The sequence below is a fragment of the Sorex fumeus genome, unplaced genomic scaffold (assembly GCF_029834395.1).
Source record: "Sorex fumeus unplaced genomic scaffold, SorFum_2.1 ptg000072l, whole genome shotgun sequence".
Taxonomy (NCBI): domain Eukaryota; kingdom Metazoa; phylum Chordata; class Mammalia; order Eulipotyphla; family Soricidae; genus Sorex; species Sorex fumeus.
Genome location: NW_026606129.1, coordinates 40,362,110 through 40,384,315, shown reverse-complemented (window position 1 = coordinate 40,384,315; position 22,206 = coordinate 40,362,110). Strand labels below are relative to the sequence as shown.

At 49.3% G+C, this 22,206-nt stretch overlaps 1 protein-coding gene across 1 annotated transcript in view; it reads right to left on the bottom strand.

Moving 5' to 3' along the window:
• The window catches only part of ITGA9 (integrin subunit alpha 9), a 329,418-nt gene that overhangs the window by 24,510 nt on the left and 282,702 nt on the right, over window positions 1-22,206 (bottom strand). Inside the window, exons 24-26 of the mRNA XM_056129639.1 lie at window positions 12,030-12,155; window positions 10,100-10,219; window positions 5,774-5,875 (exon numbers count right to left, since the gene is read on the bottom strand). Coding sequence (XP_055985614.1) covers window positions 5,774-5,875; window positions 10,100-10,219; window positions 12,030-12,155 — 348 coding nt within the window. The remainder of the gene's footprint in view (window positions 1-5,773; window positions 5,876-10,099; window positions 10,220-12,029; window positions 12,156-22,206) is intronic.

Sequence of the window (22,206 nt, the reverse complement as noted above, 5' to 3'; positions counted from 1 at the left end):
AATAAGAAGACACGAGGAGCTGTTCAAGATGAGGCTGCAGTAGCAGGACGGGCTGGAGGTCACGTAAAAAATGACAGGCTTTGGGCTGGGGAGTGTGGCTCAAATAACAAGTATATGTCTTGTTTGTACATGCTGGATGTGGTGCCCTCAGTACCACTGGGTGTGGGTACATTACCCCTCCCCACCTCATAATATACTTTCTTTATGAGAAATGGTGATTTAAGGGTGGTTAGAGGAGAAATTGAACCAGGAGTGACAGAATTCATGTGTTGCAAAGGCATCTGAGCTGCAGAATAATTAGAAAACAGTAAGGTTGGGCCAGAGCAACAGTGGGTCGGGAACTTGCTTGCATGTGGCTGACTCAGGTTTGATCCCTAGGCACCTCATATGGACTCCGGAGCACTGCCAGGAGTAATTTCTGAGTGCAGAGTCAGGAGTTACCCTGAGCATCCCTGAATGTGCCCCTCAAACCCCTCTCCCACAAAACAAACCAAGAATGATTGAAGGTGCAAGCAAACGCAATAAGCGGGGAGTAGGGCTTCCCTAGGAGAGATCCACAATCCAGCCCTAAGGGAAGCGGTATAGAAAGAGAACAAGGATTGAGGTTGTTGGGGTGCTCTGCTGCTTCTGGGGTGATGGGTCTGGAAGGCTGGAGAGGAGGCAGGGTTGAAGCTCTGAGCGGTGAATGGCATGAGGGCACGGCTCTGGAGAGACACTGGAAGGCCCACATGTTAAGAGTAGGAGGAGAGGAGTGTGAGGATCCACCTCAACAGAGCCATGTTAGGGGGTCAGAGCTTGAGCTGGGGATTCAGAAGCCTGGGCATGGGGCTTTCTGGCTGCTGTCATCAAGCCGGGTGCACCTGGACCCCTGATGTTGGCAAGCTGGGGTCAGGGCTCAACCAGGAGCCAACCAGAGCTGTGCACAGTGCCTGATTCCCTTCCCTTATCTGGAAACTTATTCTTCTGACCTTCCAAACAGGCTTGTTTGCCAAGCTGGACATGCTCAGCTGTCCTCGAGGCCTTGAACTCATTACAGCAGGGGCTGCCTGGCCCATGTCCCTTTGGCTGGGGGTGGGGTGATGGTCCCATCAGCACCAGCTGAGGGGGGACTTCCCCCCACTCCAGGTCTGGCTGGCAAAAGATCAATGATGAGAACAAGGTGTCTCTGCAGCCCCTGCTATACACAGACCTCTGGGGTGCAGGGGGGAAGGGATGTGATAGAAAATGGGAGTAGGCAACATGTGGGGGAAAGTACCTTTCCCTGCTTCGGCCACCTGCTAGCTGGCAGTGGGAGTGCAGGGAGAGTGGGGCACAGAGCTGGGGAGAGACGCATTCTGCAGAACTGAGCCCCAAGTTGTACTCAGAATCCAGCCTTCAGAAAGCACCCTGCTCAACTCAGGGGAGCGGGGGACAATCAGCGTGCAGAGGAGAATGTGCATTTGGCCAGACCCCTGCTGTCTGTCTGCGCAGGGACACAGCGAGGTCCAAGCCCCTGCCTTGCGGGGTGCTGGGTTCCAGACATTCCTGGCTCTGTCAGAATGTGCTGGACAGGCCCTGATCCCTTTGTTGCTCCCAAAATGGGTCACTTATGTTGTGTACTTCAAGGTCTGTGTCTCCACACCCAGGCCTCCTGGTCCTCCTCAGACACTCTCTGAAGGAAGGCAGGATGGCGGCTCTGGGGGCCCCGGCGGGAGTGTTAATTCTCCTTCTGACAGTAGCTGCGCCCCTGGTCCGGGACCAGACCACAACAGGAAGCGTTCCAGAATCAACAGACGGCAGGTCTGAACATGATGTGCTGTGGAGGCTGCCCCATCCCAGGGCCGTGCCTCAGACAAAGGGCCGACTGTTTGCCACCCCCACGGGCCTGCCCCCCACCTGCTCAGAGCGGGGTGGAGGCGCCCACTGTGTGTGGGCAGGGGTAGGAGGAGGGACAGCGCCTGCTGGAAGAGGACAAGAGGAGGAAGGAAGATGGGGGTTCATCCACAGGCAGCAGTGGTTTCCTCACTGACCAGGAGCCAGAAAGGGTCTGAGACTGCGCTGCTGCTTGGGCCTTGCTGGAACCACCAGTGACCACCTGACCTGGAACCCGGCTGGCCCGCTCCTGACGCAGAGTCGCCTCTCAGCCAGGGCTGGAGGCTCCATGCTTGTGAGAGGAGCAAGTCAGGGTGGTCCTGACCTGTCCAGCTCACACCTCCTGACCTTCGTCCAGGGCAGCAGGCGAGGCCCTTCCAGCGGCCTCACCCAGCCCGTGGCTCCGGAAACTTGGGGTTCTCAATGCCTCTCTTCTCCCTGTTCTGTTTCTCCAGCCTCTCTGGCAGCCTGAGAGTGGTTAGAGGACCTGCTGACCACCCGGATGGGGCCAGGCCCTGGACAGTCAGTGTCTCCTGCTGGCAGTCCCATACATGGGGCTCTGATGTGCCCCTTCATCTGTGGACTGACAATGTTTGCCATCTAGTCTGCTACTTTTAGACCTCCAGAGAGCAGAAAATTCATGCTGCTTCCCAGGACAGGTGAGAAGAAATTTGGGGTGCTCCCCACCCCATTGCCCGCACTGTAGAGCAGCAGGTTGAGTAGGTTCAAAGCTGCCCTAGGAGCCATCTAGGCTCAGTTGCTAGAAGCTGTCCCTGGAAGGTCAGAAGAACAGATTAGGACCTTTGGTCTGTGATGTCAGCTGCCCAAGAGCGTGGGCTGCGGTGACAAGTTCTAGCCTAAAGTTTAGTTTCAGATGAGCTCGGAATGGTGGGCCGTGGACACGGTCACACATTTCCCTCCTCTAAGTGCTTCAGTCCTCGCCTAACACGCCAAGAGGCTCCTACACAATTCTAGGTGCTGACCCAAAGGCCCCGGAAAGCATTCCTGATAGTGCAGGATGGAAAGAAAGCCCACAGGGAAGCATGTGTTCTGAACTTCCTTTTTACTCCTGTCACTTTGGGGGTGCAGAGGACTTTCTGCAGCTAAGGGAGACTTCAGTGTCGGGAGCCGCCACTCAGCCAGGCTACGCACAGTTCCTGGGGTGGCCACAAATCATTTCCAGCCACTCTGTGCCCGAATGTGCATGAGCTCTACAAACAAAGGGTGTGACCCTGGGTGAGCATCACACTGAAAAGATGTGTGAGTGCCACGGCTAGAATTGGCGGCGGTGGTGTGTGTGTGTGTGTGTGTGTGTGTGTGTGTGTGTGTGTGTGCGCACGCGCGGCTGCAAAGCACATGAGAGCTCCACAACTAAGTCAGTGTGTCCATACATTGTGGGGGAGGGAGGTTGGGAGGGGGAAGGAGTCCAGAACACTGGTCAAGGAAAGGCAGGGGGAAGAAAATAAAAAGCGAGGAAGGAATTGTCGAATTGTTACCCATGCACTCTCAACCCTCCTGGGGGTAGAAGCCTGGTTGCTCTCCTCTCCTAACTCCCTACTCCCTACCAGCTGCAGGGACCACTTCCTGTTCATCCCAAGGCCACAGGAGTTTGGTGCCTAATCCACAGTCTTGTGCAACTCTGCCTGACTCAAGTTTGGTGGTGAGCCTGTATGGAAATTTCCCCTCAGAGGGCCCAGCTGACAGCTCCAGGCCCTTGGAAGCTCAGGGAGGAGGAATGTGTTTGTTCTGAGCAGATAAACCTTCCTACTCAGACTTTTTCCCCCCCTCTCCTTCCAGGAACGCTGAGAACAGATTGCAGAGCACCCTCATAGCTCCTTTTGAAAGGGCAAGTCAGGGAGTGGAGAGGAGGGGGTGCGGGAGATGGGGTCCTGTGGGATTATGACCTGCAGTGACTTTTTTTCTTGGAAGCACCAAAGGAAAAAGCAAAAATCATTCCACATAAGAGGAGTCTTCCCAGGACTCTTGATATGGAAGTATCACCCGAGCAGACCACATGGGGCAGTAATCAATGCCAACAGGACTTTGGGGGTGTCTGGATAACTCAGAAACCAGACATGGGCGGTTATATATATGCAATGCTGGACCCCACAGCTTGGTCCACTGACTGAACATTCTGCAACCAGGAGCTCTACAGCTAGGATATTTTAAGGAGGCCACAGGTGAAAAGTCTCATAAATAGGGGTCTCAGTACAAGACTAGGGTGTCAACCAGTAGAACTGGGGGGGGGGGTGCACAGGAAGGAATAAAGGTCAGAAGGGCACTGTTGGAAAAAGGATAAGAAACACACAAGTGTTTCTTTTGTGCCCAGTGATTTTTTTTCACTTGCAAGAACCTGTTTGTCATTCCCACCAGCTCTTAACTATCATTTACCAGAACATTCCAAAACTCTCCTGTTGAACATGAGCATAGAACCCCAGCACCAGGCTGAGTGAGTGGTCCAGCAGGCAGAGAGGAGATGCTCTGAAAGCCACAAGGACCCCCGCTGGGCAGGCCCCATGGCACCAGTGTCTGTTTTCCATGCTCCCTTCTCTGTTAGGACCGTGGCTGCTAGACCATTATCCGTGAACAGAGGGGAGAAGGCATGAGATTAATGGGCCTCCCCCGACTTCTCTTCTGCCTGAACTTACTCCAGCCTGGGGCAGAAGAGTCTGCTCTGGTCTGCTTCCCACCCTAGCATCTAACTACTGGGCTCTCTGTGGCCATCGGAGCCTTTCTTCCATCTTTGTGAGAGTCCTGCCTTAGGGAGCCTCTTAAGCAATGGTCAGGGGATCTCAATGACTCTGGATCAACTTGATCCATCTGTTTAATGCTTCATCTAGTGACGTTTCAATCCAGCAGGGCTGGAGGTCACCAGAGTCACACCTGATGGTTCTAAGAGGGTCAAACTCAAGGTCTTGCACTTGCCTGTGTCCCTGACCAGAGCTGCCACTGGGTCCCGGAATAGGTCATTTTATATAGTTGTCACAGTCAGGCCAGCTCTTTATCAAGAGAGTGTGAGCTCCCTCAAGAGAAGGTGCTGTCAGGGGAGCGAACAGGAAGCAGTGGGTTGTGGCTCAGGGCAAGGTCAGTTCACAGGGTGCTGACCCCCTCCTAGAGATTGGGGGGTGGTGTTCAGTGTGGCCATCTGGAGGCATCTGTACCCCTCCTGGGTCATACTGTACAGATAGGGAAGTTCTCAGTCACGTCTAAGTTTTCTGCTTACACCCTCCTGTAGCTCCTGAAAAGGATGGGGACAGATCAGGGATGCAGGAGAAGGTTCTAGATCTTAGGAACATGGATATGACCATTTGAAGTGAACCAGACAACAGCTTCATAAAAACAAACAAAAAAAGATCCCCAGTGTTTATACATGGGGTGATGCGATTAAGAAGGCAAGCGAGGTTTCAGGGAAAAGTTCGAGAAAGATAAAAATAGTCTTGGCGTCAGAATGGAAATCCAAGCCCCATCTGGGCTACTTCCAGACTATTTATCCCCGGGCTAGTCCTGCAGGGTGTGTTCATGTCACCCTGGCCTGGAAGGAACTAGACATACGGCACATGGCCCCCACAGCTACCTGGCAGGCTTGGCCTGGGGTCTCCCTGAAAGCTGGCACACCTGGGGTCTTTCTGACAGCTGACATACTGGGGTCCCCTGATGGCTGACACACCTGGGGTCTCCTCCCAATGGCCGACATATTGGGGTCTCTGTGATAGACAACACACTGGGGTTTCCCCAATGGCCGACACACTTGGCGTGCCCTGATGGCTGACACACCTGGGATCTCCCTGATGGCCGACATACCTGTGGTCACCCTGAAGGCCAACGCATCATGTTCCCTAGACCACCCTGACTCTCCACTTCCAGCACCCAATCTACCCCATGTAGCCCGGGACTCCCCGCCTAGGGGCAGGGCCTGACTCACCATTATCTCTTCTGGGTTCCCATGGGCCACCTCCACCACCTTCAGTGCTGAAGCTGCCTTCACCTTGGCGCGGGTCATTAACTGGATGACAGATGAGCTGTCCTGGGAGAAACAAACACAGGGACACTTCAGTGGCAGCAGGCTAGCCACGGACCCCAGCAGAGTGGAGACTCCGGGGGAGTTCAGGCAAGGATGACCATTGCACTAGATCCCACCGCCACATCCCCCAGGCAGCCACTGAAGCGGGGTTGACTCCCTGTCCCTCCCAGCCCCTCTCCCTCTTCTTTCATTCACGGTGGCTGCTGAGAAACTGCAGTTTTGTCCTCAGCACATGCGAGTCTGTGGGCTGTGGTTTCCCAGGGATAAGAGGCAGACATTTGGATATTGATACTGACATGTTCACAGAAAGGAGAGAATAAATAAAGCTGTTTCACAGTGTACAACAAATCCAGGCCTGGCATCTGATTTACATGCCCCCGAGCATCGCGCTGGCCCAATCACAGCTCTTTTAACCCTCTCTCAGCTCTCCCAGGAAACTGTTCTGGCGTCAGGGCTGCTTCGTGCATCCATGAGAGCTGCTCTCCTGTGGCAGGGGGAGGGGGAATCTGGCTTAGGAACGGGCTCTGGTGTGAGGAGCCGGAGGACTGGGGTGGGGATGCAGACTCAGGAACACCTGCCAGTCAGCCAGATGCAGAAGCTTCAGTGCTTTGCTCCCACACAAAGCCACGGTGCCAGTGAAGGAGAAATGGCTTCCAGGGATGAAGAAGAAACTTGGACATGAGAAGGTTGGCACATTCTGGCCCAGGGAAGGGCCAGGGCCTGAGTCGGGGGCACAGATGGTGCTGCCTGAGAGCAGGGTGGGGAGACAATGGATGCTGCAGTGGGGACAGAGAGGGACAGCTAGAGCAGACAGAATGCTACCTGCAATGATGGGGTGGAGGGGCTGCTCTGCCAGCAAGGTGTCTCTACCCACATAAACTCGGCTTGTCTGCCACCCAAGGAGCTGTCTCCAAATGTGACAACTTGACTCACCGCTGGCTAAGTGTACCCCCTAAATATGAGCATAAAATCCGCCTCTCTTGAAGGTACTCTAGGGGGCATCCTGTTCATCACCAAGTCCTTCTTGGGAAGGCATGGGGTATGCCACCTTGAATCCTGCACCCATGATGTTAGAGCACATTCTTTTTTCTTTTTTTTTGTTTTTTTTCCCTTTATTTTATTTTATTTTTTTTAAAGTTGTAGATTTACAATTTTTTGTGCTTTGGTTTCAATTATACAATGATCAGATACCCATCCCTCCACCAGTGCCCATTTTCCACCACCATGGATAATATCCCTCCCACCCCCATCCCCCCATCTCCCCTGTCTCTGTGGCAGGGCAATCCCCTGTGTTCTCTCTCTCCTTTTGGGTGTTGTGGTCTGCAAAAGAGGCATTGAGTGGCAAACATGTTCAGTCCATAGTCTACTTTCTACATGCATCTCCCCTCCTGGGAGGATCCTCCAAACATCCTTTATTTGGTGCTCCCTTCTCTATCTGAACAGCCCTTTCCTCTAGGATACCCGGCTGGCCTCTAAGTTATGGAGTAATCCTCCTGGTGCTGATCTCAGCTATTCTTGGGTATTAATCTCATACTTTGTTACTTTATATCCCCCAGATGAATGCAATCTTTCTATGTCTATCCCTCTCTTTCTGACTCATTTCGCTTAGCATGATACTTTCCATATTGTACCACTTGTATGTAAATTTCATGACTTCATCTTTTCTAAGAGCTACATAGTACTCCATTGTGTAGATGTACCAAAGTTTCTTTAACCAGTCATCTGTTCTTGGGCATTCAGGTTTCTTCCAGTTTCTGGCTATTGTAAAGAGTGCTGCAATGAACAAACAAGTGCAGATGTCACTTCGACTATAAATTTTTGCCTCTCTGGGATATATTCCCAGGAGTGGTATTGCTGGGTCAAATGGGAGCTCAATTTCTAATTTTTTGAGAATCGTCCATACTGTTTTCCAGAAGGGCTGAACCAGTGGACATTCCCACCAACAGTGAAGGAGTGTCCCTTTCTCGCCACATCCACGCCAGCATCGGTTGCTTTTGTTCTTTTGAATGTGGGCCAGTCTCTGAGGTGTGAGATGGTATCTCATTGTGGTTTTGATCTGCATCTCCCTGATGATTAATGATGTAGAGCATTTTCTCATGTGCTTTTTTGCCATTCGGATTTCTTCTTTGAGAAAGTTTCTGTTCATTTCATTGCCCCATTTTTGGATGGGGTTGGATGTTTTCTTCTTGTGGAGTTTAACCAGTATTTTGTATATCCTGGATATCAACCCCTTGTCAGATGTGTATTCGGTGAATATCCTTTCCCATTCTGTAGACTGTCTTTGTATTTTGGTCACTGTTTCTTTGGAGGTGCAGAAGCTTCTTAGTTTAAGATAGTCCCATTTATCTATCTCTGTTTTCACTTGCTCGGCCAGAGGCGTGGCATCTTTGAAGATACCATTAGCTTCAATGTCATGGAGGGTTTTGCCAACTTTATCTTCAATGTACCTTATGGTTTCTGGTCTGATGTTGAGGTCTTTAATCCATTTTGATCTTACTTTTGTACATGGTGTTAGGCAGAGTTCTGAGCCTATTTTTTTGCATGTAGCCGTCCAGTGATGCCAACACAATTTATTAAAGAGGCTTTCCTTACTCCACTTCACATTACTTGCACCTTTATCAAAGATTAGATGAGCATATGATTGAGGAGAGATGTCAGTGTATTCAACCCTGTTCCATTGGTCTGCAGTTCTGCCTTTGTTCCAGTACCATGCTGTTTTAATTATTACTGCTTTGTAGTACAGTTTGAAGTTCGGGAGGTTGATTCCTCCCATTTTCTTTTTCCCAAGAATTGCTTTAGCTATTCGTGGGGGCTTATTGTTCCATATAAATTTCAAGAGTGTTTGTAGAGCACATTCTTAAAAACCAAGCAGCAGCAAGCCAGTTCCTCATGGGCTTGCCCTGATTAACACCCGTGAAACAGTGAAGAGTCTGCAGGCAAAGAATCTCTTAGCAAGCCAACAGCCTCATAAATTTGTGGGTTGGTGTGTCAGGGGATACTGTATGTTTAATTTGGGACCAATGTTAGGTTGTTTTGTTTGTTTGTTTGATTTTTTTTTTGCCACACTCAGCAGTGCTGAGGGCTTATTTCTGGCTCTGCTCTCAGGGATCATTCCTGGAGGAGCTTGTGGGAATATATAGGATGCTGGGGATCGAACCCAGGTCAGTTGTTTGCAAGTAAGTGCCCTACCTGCAGTACGATCATGCCAGCCCCTTAATATTAATAAGATGGTGCTAATAGCCATGGCTGGATTGGGGGGGGGCTATGGCTCAGAGGTAGAGTACATGCTGAGCATACAGAATGTCCTGAGTTTGATCCCCAATACTGAGTTCCCCTACCCTGGCACAGCTGGCCCTAGCATTTCTGGGAGTGACCCCTATTAAAAAAAAACACAACACAGTGAGGATGACGGTGCATGTACACGTTAGAATCTGGGCAGTGAAGAGCCAGTCACAGGACAGGCTTGCAATGGTGGCAGAACACAAATATGAAATCTTAGCCCTCTGAGAACTGAAAAAACATCAGGTCCAACACCTCAGATGAAAACTCATTTAGTTGGAGCAATGATATCTCAGGTATGGGCCAGACATGAGGCTCAAGAGAAACAGAAAGGAGGGACAGGACTAGATGCAGTTGAGGCTGGAGGGAAGCTGGCACAAACCTCTCTTGCTGCACTGCACCCACAGAAATCTGCATTCCACAAGGTCTCTAGGGGAGTCTGGGTGCCTGAGAGAGGCACCTCCCACACAAAGCCACAGTGCCTCTTCTAAATGAACCTATTTCCCAACCCCACCCAGCCCCCTGCCTTGTACCACCACCCACCCCCCTACACACACACACACACACACACACACACACACACACACACACACACACACACTGTCACTGTCACTGTCCTCCCGTTGCTCATCAATTTTCTCGAGTGGGCCCAGTAACGTCTGACACACACACACAGCTTGCTAAAATGGAGATGCTGCATCACCAAGGATGGATCCTGCAAGTCTAACAAGTTCCCATGTGAAGCTGATGAAGCCGATGCTGCTGGTCCAGGGACCACACTTCAAAGACCCAGGGTCTGACACTGCTCCTTGGCATGCTGGCAGCAGAATTCCACTGGGACTTTCCAGTAAAGCTTTAAGTGGGGGGGGGGCGACAGTGTCATGAGGAAGACCACCCATATTTAGCTTTTAAGCCCCCCCGGGAGTGCCCTTCCCAGCTGGGTCTTACCTTCTTCAGTATTTCTGTGTTCAGCAGCATGTAAATGTCAATTGTTCGACTTTCTTCTTTCGCAAGCGCACTCAGGTTGCAGTGCATTGTGAGGCAAGGAACACCCCGTTTTTCGCAGTCCTGAGAAGAACAATCAGAGAACTGTTCACCTGCACTAAGAGTAAGGCTGATGGGAGAGCCACTAAATTAGCACAGAAGGTCTGGGAGGGACCTTCTTCTCTGGTGACTATGGCCATTGCAGAGACAGGATATAAGAAGACGCAATTACGCCTTCTCATCACCAGAGGGCAACGGATGAATTTCCTGCCCAGTGGGTACCAGAACTTACTTGCCTTTGACTCAAACTGTGAAGAAAGTTCATGCCCAAACTGGATTTCCTCTGAGAGTAATCATTATTTGTAAAAAGAAAATATTTGGGGGGGGGGGTTGGAGAGCTAGTACAGCAGGAAGTATGCTTGCCTTGTGCATGGGTGACCCAGGTTCAATCCCCGACACCACACCTGCAAGCTCTGCTGGGAATGATACTGGATCACAGAGCCAGGAGTCAGCCCTGAGCACTGCCAGGCATGGCCAAACACCTACCCCCCAAGCCCCCAAAAGAGGGAAAAGTTATTTTGAAAGCCTTATTCTTTTTTTTTTAATGTGGGCGTACTGCTATTTATTCAGCCATTGATTAAGCTGATTGAATTAGGCATGAATTCCACATTACTTTTTTAAAATTCAGAATGTTAATTTTATTTTATTAATTATTATTATTTTATCTCCTCCACCCAGATCCTCCACATTCCAGTAGGCAGGGGTCACACCCACCAACTGGTCCCCCAGTGCCGTGTAATCTCAACGGCCAAGACCCAGAGACTATAAAACCCAGCTCCCGGAAGAGAACAGTGCAGAGTCTCCTGATCCCGCGCCTGGCTGTCCTCACTGGGGCCCCTTGGAAGGGAGCGGGTTGAGTTTCCCTCCCCACCCCGACCAGGGCTCTGGCAGCCGAAGACCTCCAGAACCAGCCACCACCATGCTGAGACCACTCTCCACACGCATGAAGGTACCGGCAGAGGAACAAAGGCATGTGGGTCCCGGGGCTGAGATCTCCAAGCCTGTTCGGATCGGGGCTGAGCATCCTCCACACAGATCCTCCACATTCCAGTAGGCAGGGGTCACACCCACCAACTGGCCCCCCGGTGCCGTGTAATCCCATCAACGGCCAAGACTCAGAGACTATAAAACCCAGCTCCTGAAAGCGCGCGGCCGCAAATGTGGCCATGCGACATCTTATTATCTTTTGCTGTCTGAACATCATTAAACCTTCTGTTTCCAGTTTCTTTTCCTCAATCTCATTTCTGTGATTTTTAACTAATATTCTTGTGTGTAGTGTTACTGTTGAGCACATGGTTATTTTTCATTTCTCTGTACTATTCCAGAATAAGTCAAGTTAGACCACACTTGTTTGCTCATTCTCCTCTTGATGGCTATTTGGATTATTACAAGATTTCATTTATTGTAACATAGTCATGAATATACCTGTTAATGTATTTTGGGGAAAAATTTTTAAAAACCCTCATTTCTCGTGGAGGTCAAACTGAGTCATAAGGGCACAGAGAAACTTTGCTGTACTGGTCTTGTTAGTTTTCCAACATGGGTATACAAGAACCATTATTCTTGATTAGACTCACACTCATGGGAGAAATGTTTTGCTTTGTGCTTGGTGGGTTGCAAAAGTTTCCCCTTTTTCCAGGCACTGGAATTTGGGATGCAAGTTTAACACTTTGTTGGAAACCTCCAGCTGATATATAAGAGTTTTCCACAGCCCTTGTGACTTTATAAGCCAACTGATGAAAACCAGATTTGAGAAAAAAATGCCAAAGAGTGTCAGAATTTCCTTCTGAGGAAGGACCACCAGGGTGAACCCAACATGTAAGCAAATTCTTACCAAGACTTTTCTTCCAGACTTTGTGAAAAAAGCAAATATTGTATGGAAGATGTTCTCCTGTTCTTGAGGGATAACGCAGGGAGTTGGATTTTTCTGGTAAGAACAGTTTCCCTTCTCTTGACTCACCTGAAAATAAAAAGAAATCTGTTAGAGTGTCTGTCCCTGGAATGGATCATGAGCACAGAATCCTTTAGAGAAGAGATGCTAGTGGTAGGATCCAACTTCAGCTATCCTTTCTTGGCCTGTTATCCAGGGGAACAAAAATGCTAGCAGAAGAAGCATCAACAGGTCCAAATAAACAGAAAATGTGGCTCTTATGTCTTTGAGAAATTGATTTATTACTCTCTCTCTCTCTCTCTCTCTCAGCTCTCTCTCTGGCCTTTTTTTGACCACACCATGACTTACTCTTGGCTCTGTGCTCAGGAATTACTCCTGCCGGTGCTCAAGGGATCATATATGCTGCTGGGGATTGAACCTGGACTGGCTGTGTGCAGGATAAGTGCCTTACTTGCTGAACTACCTTTCCAGTGCTGAGTCCTTAGGAAATTCCAATGTGGTATGCAACATGCGGAGGACCTCCAACTAGGAAAAAAGTAAGACTTGAGGAAGTTTGATGTACAAAGTTTTCAAAGTGCATCAAAACCATTTTTTTTTGGTCTGGAAAAATGGGAAAAGGTTCTAGCTTCAATCACTTTGGAACAATCTGAGTCAAGGAACCGGGGCTGGAACCAGGTCTTCTGAGATCCAGCCAGTGCTGTTTAAAGCTGTGTTCCACGGATGCTGTAAAAACCCTTTGGCAGTCTGAAAGAGAGAAGGGGCACGAAGCAGAGCGGTGCTGGGCTTCTGTCTTAGTTCTAGTGAGAGCACAGCATGTAAGTAATATCACAGAACACCAGGGTCCTTTTACACAGATGGACAGTAGGCACACCCCACATGGGACCTGATATGCTCTTGGTGAGTTTATGATTTTGCTCTTAATGTCAACAGCAACACCACAGGCAGAACAATCCAAAACAATGTTACGACTAGTCTTCGATTTTGGCTTAGCAATGTCACTACTTTTGATGCCTGAGTCAAGAAGCTATTGAAAGAATACACACCTCATCATATCAGTTGTAACTGAATACAAAGCACAGAATTATTAATTGGGAACTCATAATTTAGGATCGTGTTTTAAAATTCCATTTACCCCAAGTCACCTGTTTAAACTCATCTCTCTTCTTTTTAATGCTCCTGAGAAAAATACAGTGTTTGAATTTACTCATGAATGTTTCAACTTCATATTCATGGGAGGGAATTTGTTCTTGTCCCAGGTATGGTACTTATTTTAAAATATTGACATGGGGGTCGGAGATAGCATAAAGGGTTGGAGCACATGCCTTGTGTGTGAGGCTATGAGTTTATTTTGTTTTTCTCTTTGGGGGCTACAGATGATGCTCAGGGGTCACTCTTAGCTCTGTACTCAGGAATCACTCCTGGCGGTGCTTGGGGGTATCATAGGGAATACCTGGGATCAAACCTGTGTTGGCTGCATGCAAGACAAATGCCCTTCCCACGTACTATTGTTCCAGCCCCAGAGGCTGTGAGTTTGATCTCTGGCACCACCTGGGTCCCAAAGTACAGTCAGGAGTGGTTCTGGTGGCCCTAAACAAGCCCACCAGAGCTCATGGCAACTCTGCTTTGTGATCATTCTCTGAGACTGCTGAAGGGTTATTACAGCATCCATACAGCACCCCGTTCCTGGGTTTAATCAGCTGTCAGGCCTGGCTGAGTGTTCTCTGCTGAGGCTGCCAGGCATTGCTGAGGCAGCCTCTCCCCACAATCCCCCATAAACGCTTTTACATATGAAACTGCTCATGCAAGCTAATAAGGACAATCTTTCAATAATAAAAAAAACTATTGAAAAAAGGCCTCCAAATTTGTCAGATTAATTTGTTTTATCTTTGATCTGAACATGCAACCCAAGATTTACGATCTATGCCGGCTAATTCATTAGATGGGTTTACTTCCTCAAGTTGACTATTGGAGAGTGTTGGGCTGGGAGTGAGTTCAGGGGTTAGTGCACATGGCAGCATGGGGAGCGCTAGAGCGCAATGCCTTCTGGGATGCATGGCTGCCTTCCCTGACTCCCAGAATTGCCAGGAGTGAGCCCGGGCAATGAGCTAGGAATAGTCTCTGAATCTGTCACAGTTTGTTATCTGTGCTTTTGTGTCCCCTCACTCACCCCCAACCCCTCCAGCAAGAAGAAGGAGAAGGAGAAAGAGGAGAAGAGAGAATTTGGACTTCTCAAGAGTGGAAACAAAAATCAACCTATGATTTCAAAGAACTGTATAATCTGAAATCTTCTGATGGCTTTATTTGAGCTGGAGAATCTGGGCAGACACACCAATGTTACAGGATATCCATCCCCACAGGTTTGGGATGCCTTAATTCCACTCGAGGGAATTAAGGGGCAAAAGGCAATGGGAATTCACATGGGCCTGGCGATCACTACTGCAGTGTAATTGTTTTAAGCTGTGATAAACATTTCAAAGCACATTTTAGAAAGCAAACCATAAAATGGCTATGGAGAGAAGCTCGTGAATGTCACTTGTAAGACCAATGAGAAAAACAACTGCTACGATGTTATGCGAATGGGAATTCATGTCTTGCAGTAACACCGCCACCACATCAAACATGAACTTGAAATGCTCTGCATTGCAAATAAATTAGATGAATTAAAGATGATATGCTCTGAAAAGCTGACTTAAAGCACAGCTTGGTAATGATAAACATAGATCTCAAAAGATCTACGTTTGTAAAAAAATTTGTGAAATGCCTAAGTGGAAAGAGCAACATAAATAGAAATTATTCTTTTATAACTTCAAGTATGCAAGTGATGAGTAAATATTTAAGTAATTATTTATTTTCCTGGGTTTTTTTTGGGGGGCGGGGGAGGAAGGTCTCACAAATGATTCATCAAAAGGGATGCAGAACAAGGGCCATGGATGTAGTTCATGCTGCACAGACCTTGCAGTGCTGGGGAGACCTGCGCCACCCTGGGATGCTGGGGAGCCTTGAAGACTGCCCCCGTGATACTCAAGGGGACCAAAGGGTGTCAGGAACTGGACAAGTCAGTAGTACGCTCAGTAAGCTGCACCCTAAGTGCTGTACTAGCCTCGAGCCCCCTACTTTTATTTATTTTTTAAAACTAAGCTAAAATTTACAATCCCTAAAAATGCAAAGATGTGAAGGGATAGCTTGATGAATTTTGACAACTGGAATCACTCCCATAATCACCATCCTGATGAAGATACAGAATAAGTCATTCACTCTAGAAAATTCTCTCTGACCCCTTTCCAGTCAATTCCCAACCCCCCTGCCTTCAAGACAACCACAGTTCTGATGCTTGTGAGTTTGGTTGAAAAAAAGTTGGTTAGATTCACTTCAGTGGGGATGGCGGGGAGGTGGGTAGTGTGACCTTGGCAGGTTGTCCTTTATTCACCCATGTCCAGCATGCTGCCAAGGAAGACGTGTTCCCTCGGAGCATGAGTGCAGTCAGTTCTCTCTCGGGAGCCAGAGGCCTCTGGGGTGCACTCAAAGGCATTTGCTGAAGGCCCTGGAAAGCGTCCTTCTGCCTCCCCTGGCCAACATAGCCCCTGATGAGCCAAAGGGGAGGGGGTCACCCAAACCCTGCTAAGCTGCTTTAGAGAAAGAGGCCCTCTGCCTCTTGCGGGATGCATAATCCCTCATTAAATTCAGGGCTGGGGCTGAGTGCTTCCTGGCTCTGCAACTGGGCACCTCTAGGTTCTAGGCTGGCAGAGGAAATGCAGGAGTGGGGTTGCGGGGTGGGGTTCCAGGCCAGCCCCCACAAGGTGGCAGCACAGGAGACTGGGAGGCAGCAAGGGCTCGGACAAAGGCTCAGGACAGGGGGCTGTGAGCGGGAGCGGGAGGGTGATGATGCTGCGATGTGATCCAGGCTGACATCTGATCCTCCCGGGCAAGATTCGGAGAGGGAACCTGAGACCGAGTCTGCGGTGAAGGGAGATCTCGTCTGCTAGTGCTGCCCACTGAGGTCTCAAGGAATTGCTTTGGCGGGGGAACATAATCCGGGAGGCGCGGGGTGGCCCTCTTCCTGAGAAAGACTCAAGGTTGCTTGGTGCCAGCACGTCTAGTTCAGATGGGCTCATGTCCGGTGGCTCACCCACCCCCTGAATTGGTCAGTGGGGCAGGGGTTCTCAGTGCAGGTTGGGTAGATCTGTATGCCTGGGCAGTGGCCAGCAGCCTTGGCCCTCACCCCGAGCTAGGCTGAGCACAGTATGGTTCCACTCACTTGGTTCCCTGATGAACTCATGGTCCCATGTAGGTCCAGTGCTAGAGCAATACCCATTTTACAGATGGAGAAACTGGGTAGCCAGGGGAGGTGAATGACTGGCAGAGACCCTGATGCTGGTTGGCAGCAGAACCAGGCTGGAACTCAGGCCAGCCAGTCCCAGAGCCAGCAGTATTTCCTACCTCTTGGGGACAGAGATTGGGGCAGAAGTCATCAAGGGGTGCAGGTCGGAGGGAACCAGCCCTTCCTGTTCTCATCCCAGCAAAGTAAAGGAACCCCTATATTAGAAGCCCAGCAACCCAGAGTTCTCCTTCTGGGCTCTGTGCTCAGAGACCGTATACAGATCTGGGGAATCAAACCTGGATCAGCCACGTGCAAGGCAAGTGCCCTACTTGCTGTACTATCTCAGACTTCTTCCTGACCTAGTTTCTGTCACTGTGGATTAAATAAGGCCCCCTGCACCCTCCCGCCCCCAAATCTTGGGAGATAACGTGCCTGGTCTGTGATGTCTCAGGCTGGAAGGGTAACAGAGCACCCTGGAATGTTATTTCTGGGAGGCTGCTCTAGGATCATGTGGTCCTGTGGCCTCGGCTGACAGATAAGGACTCTGGGGCTCTGCACTCTAGTGATTCTGAGGTCACATGACAGGTGGTTGGCAGCAATTGGTGCCCAGGGCAGGAATGCTAAGGAGGATGTTCAGCCGTGAGCAAGCTATGAGTGCCACAGCACATGCAGTTCCGGTCCCAAGAGGGTCTTGTTCCCCATCCCCAGTGTTATACATTTTCATCAGCAAGTCAAGGGGTCACTTACTTTCCTGAGGTGGAGATGACCAATGGCTGGCCTGATGCCCAAACCCAGCTTGGTTCCAAATAACCTCTTTACTAAAGAGAAGTAGCATTTTAATCTCAAGCTGCAGACAGCCCCAGTGCCTTGTTGCAAACATCCTTCTGTGGCCAAGGACTCTGTGGCTGCTGCCCCAGCTCACTTCTGACCACTCATTACCTTCTGGCTGTTTCCAAGGACGTGGCTGCAAGCTGGAAGAGGGCCACATGTATCGAGATGAGACTGAAGGAACTTCGCCCAACACACACAGGCATCATGGCACTGTGTTCAATAGCGATGGAGGCGTTTGCCGTGGGTTTCTCTGTCATAGCTCCCCTTTGTCCTGATCACACCCCTCTGGGCAACCCTTCCCCACCAAAAAAAGTGGCAGTTGACACCAAGAGAGAGAGGTGATTGGGGAAATTGTGGGGCAGAGGAAGGAGACTTTGGATGTGGCTTAGAGGCAGAGCCTGGGTCAGCTTGGCCAGAGAAGCCTCTGTGGCCAGGTCCTGGGACAGTCCGAATGCCTCTGTCCACTCCAGAGGTCTACCAATACTTAGAAGGATTAGTCAGAGCTGGCTCTAGGTCTGCTCTTAAAAGAGAGACTCAGCTCTGACCAAGAGAGCTTCCAGCCCTTGCCATCTGGTAGAAAAGCTCTCCCTGGAGGCTCTCCATGCCGCACTGTGCTGACAGAGGGCTGGAGGAAGCAGGGCCCCTCTGTGGTGCTGCCTTCTAGAAGGGTCCTTTGGGCAATGTGTTCTGGGTGGTGCTCGGAGGACACAGATCTCCTCTGGAGTGCCAGAGCTGAGCAGGTCCACAATGATCCTGCTGATCCAAGGGAATGAAAGCTTACCCGCTGATCTGTTTTTTTTTTTTTTGGAGGGGGTCTTGTGCCTAAAGCACATCAGCTGGGAAACATCAACCTGGAACACCCTAGGGTGGCCCCAGTCAAGGTCAGATTCCAGCCATGGAAGGTTCCACCTCTGTGCAGAGTTCAGATAGAGATGGGAACCAGCAACATCTGGCCCTTCCGAGAGCTCTGGCACACATTGGGTCTCTATGACACCCACAGGGCAGAGGAGGGATCAGTATGTGCAGGGTGGGAACACACACTTTCTTGTCTAAATTGAGATGAAGTGTGGAGTCAGCCAGCCGGAAAAGTACAACACGTGTGATGATGGTATCTGGCAAGTTTGACCATGTGGTCTCATTTTCACCGTCATCTCACAGACGAGGAAACCAGGCCTGTTAGTACCTGTTAGCTTGGACCTCGGGAGGGGCCCTTTCTGAAGCTCCGACCTGGACGCTCCTAGCCTGCTGCCCCTGCATTGTTCAGGGTCTCTTTTGTTAGTGGGATGGGACACACCAGCTGTGCTCTGGGCTTACTCCTGACCCTGTTCAGGGATCACTCTGGGTGGTGCTCAGGGGACCACATTTTTGGTACCAGGATGGAACTGGGTGAGTTGAGTGCAAGGCAAATTTCCTACCATCTGTATTAGCTCCTTGGCCCTTTGTTCTGGGTTTTTCTGCACATATAGAGCACCAGCTCCTTATCTCTCCTCAATCTCCCCCACTCTCCCTATGTCAGCTTTTGCAGTGCGGCTCCTGTGGGGATAGGCAGTCATGTGGACGAGTGTCTCCCTCTACCAGTAAATTAGTCTGCCTTCCTGACCCAGAGGTGGAGCTTCAGGTGGGTCTCAGAGAGGAAAAGAAACTTCCAGAGAAAGGGAACGGGGAGGGCCTTCCAGACAGAGGGGAACACCATGAATCTGGAGGTATCGATGACTGACTCGAACCTGGGAGATTGAGGACATCAATGTGGGCAAGCACTGGGTTGTAATAACCAGAAACAAGGCAGTGGGAGGCAGAGGTGAGCTCAGATTTCAAACGATTTGCTATATTTTGCTCTTGGGGCAAATCTTCAAGGAGATAGTTCCCCAGGGAGTGAATTTACCTTCCACCTCCAGGGTGTGGTAGCAGTGGCCCATTTTACAGCCTTGCTCCCACATCAGGTCCACTCGGTGACTACACTCCAGCTTGTGACCAAAGTGTCCTTGAGTTGGTACCCCCTTGACACAATGCAGAGATGATAACAGAGAAATGGAAGGAGATGAAGTGGATAGAAGAACAAACTCTTTATCATCTCTTCATCAACAGTGTCCACGACGCCTGCGTCCCTCCTCCCTCCCCCCTCCCCGAGCCATGCTTGGAATCTTCACTCATGAGGGTCTGGGGTGAAGTGAGATTTAAAAGCTATGTTTGTTGAAGCAACTTGGATCCGAGAGGGCAAAGGTTCATTTCTGAAAGCCATCTGTTTCATGTTAGCGCTCATTGATCTGCCCATCATGGATTTCATGTTCTCCATTCCATTCCTGGGCCACTTCTCCAGATCACATTACGCTAGTCACAGCTGATGGCAACTGAGTAAACATGACCCATCCCCCAAGTGGCCACCTGCTCCTCCGAATTCACACGCCCCCAAGTCTGAAGTCTCCAAGCATGTTATGAATGCCTGCTTGGCTAATTCAATTACCTACTGCCTGTGCTTGGAACCAGTATATCAAAAGATGGTAAATGCCCTTTTGTGCCACCTGGGGAGGCCAATCACCTACTATACCGACTGGATAAGATGAACTTTGGGTTTCTAAGGTTTCGAATAAAAAACAGGACTCACAAAATAACCGGAAAATATTCCCAACAGGTTAGTAAGGTTGATCTAAGATGTTGAGAGCTGTAAAGTTCTGTGAGCTACCAATGCCACTCAGCAAACTGTAGACACTGTGGTGAGCTTTCAAGATCTTACAGAGCCCTGTAAGTGCAGCAGTAAAATGCACATTATTGTGATTCACTACTGCTTCTCCGTACTGACCAGATAACAGTAAAAGGAGATACAGTTTTAATCATAAACCTTCAAACAAATATTTTGACATGTCTCCCTTTATTCTATGATGCCAAGACCCAGAATAACCTAGAAGGGGATAGAAGCTCAGAGTCAGTCTGATTTTTCAACTGAAATGATGCTATTTATCTATTTAATTGGCTATTATTTATTTAGGGGCTTCCTGAATGATGCCCAGGGAGCCCCAACCTTTAGTGATTCTCAGCAACCAGGCGGCAATTTAATGCTAGAGCCTGAAGATGTGGTACTGTTTGGGCCATTCAGTGCCTAGGAACTTCCACGCTCATATCCAATGGTACTCGAGAGTCCTGGTCCAAGTGCTACACCTGGTGATGCTTGGGAAGCTGCATAGTGCCAGGGATCAAACCTGGGTAGGCGTGCGAGGCATACACCCTAACTTTTTACTATGTGATGGTCTGGGTGATGCACTTTAATATAAGGGCAGTAATAAACATCTGGAGTAGTTTCTTACAAAGCTCCCCATTACTAATGAAGTCTAAGATCACAGTAGGAGAAGAGTCAATATGAGACTCTAGCACCGCCCTTCCCAGCCCTCCCAAGTTTCAATCCTCAAAATTACTGTCACGTTTTACCGTCATGTTCTAGTTTTTCATAAAAAACTAAAAATGGCCAATAATCACGAGTAGCAAGAAATTTAAGAAAGCCTTAGTGTCCTTTAGTTCCTTGAAAGGGAGAGATTCTTTCAAAAGCCTGGAAAAGAGAATGACTTGCATTAACTGAAAGTTAACTTCTAAAGAAGCTGCATCTCCCCATCCCTTAATATTATCACACCCATGAAATACTGAATCAGGTCTGAAAGGCCTGGGTGTTAGTGAGATCAAAACTCAGACGAAAAACACCAGGTGGAGCTTGAAAAACAGGGCCCTGTGCAATGTGGACTTGTGATGTGGCCCCACGGTTTCACGACAACCTTCATATCCGAGGCAGAAAGCAGAAGATTCCGCCAGCTCTAGGCTTTGGCTGACTCAGTGGTGTCCCCTAGAAGCCGCCCATTCTCCTTTTCTTTGGGTCGCTAGGCCACCAAGCACCCAAGTTAAGAGCCCCGGCTGCCACCAGGCATGCTTTATCATCAGTCAGGGAAAGACAAGTCCCCCAATGAGGCCTGTCCCACATGGCAGGATGGCCTTTTACTGGAGTTAAAGCAATACAGATGGGATGCCGTTTCAGAGAAGCAATGTCACCAAAGAATTTCCAGATGTGGTCAGATTTTCTTGAGCTAGAGAGCGAGACGTAAATATGTCATCTGAGCACTTGACAGGCATGCCAGAAATGTTTTCCTTCCACAGATAATGAAGCATTTTGGAAGCAGAGTGGTCTGTTGATGTGGATAATAAATGAGTCAGTAGCCTCCATATGAGACTCCACACCGTTCTTGGAAGGGTACCAATTTATTTACATCCCCCTTCTAGGTCTTGGGTCCCTTGCAGAGTGAATTGAAGGATGTAACTCCTATGGCTCTTGAGGCGGAGCATAAAGCACCAATGTACCTATTGATCCAGTTATCTGCGCACTTAATAGATGGATTACTTTTATTATTGCCTTTCAGCAGCAAGGAACGGTTCATAGGCAACCAGCTGTCTAGCCTCCCACACTATTTTTCTGACAGTACATCCATAGGGGAGTAAAAACAGAAACTTAGACGTGTCCTTCATTAAGTGTCAAGTTTTAAGACTTCCTGGGAGGCCTGAAATATGCTTTAGGTCAGAAGTTTAGATTATTAAAAAGAAGTAAGTGAAGTTGGACCGCTGGGGGGATAATTATTTCTCAGTGTCTAGCAATGTTGAAAAAAGTTCCTTTTGGTCGGAAGAAGCTTTGGTGTGTCTGTGGCAGCAAAGAGCTTTCCTGTTTTTGTGCTTCTGAAGCATATACAATTAGTCCCCGGCAGTTCGATTGGAACCATGTGTTTGTCGGCAATGGCTGATGAGCTCTGTTTATCCTCAGTGAGATTTCCTGTTATCGGTCTTAGCTAACCACCCATTCATCGCCCCTGCCCTGACGGGTCTCTTAGTCATGCTGCCTTTAAGGAAGGAATAAAGGAATGGAGGAAGGTGAACAGCAAAATCACCAGCTTCTAAGGCCTGTCCATGTTGGAAAGCAGAGGGGCAGCCACAGAACACTGGCAT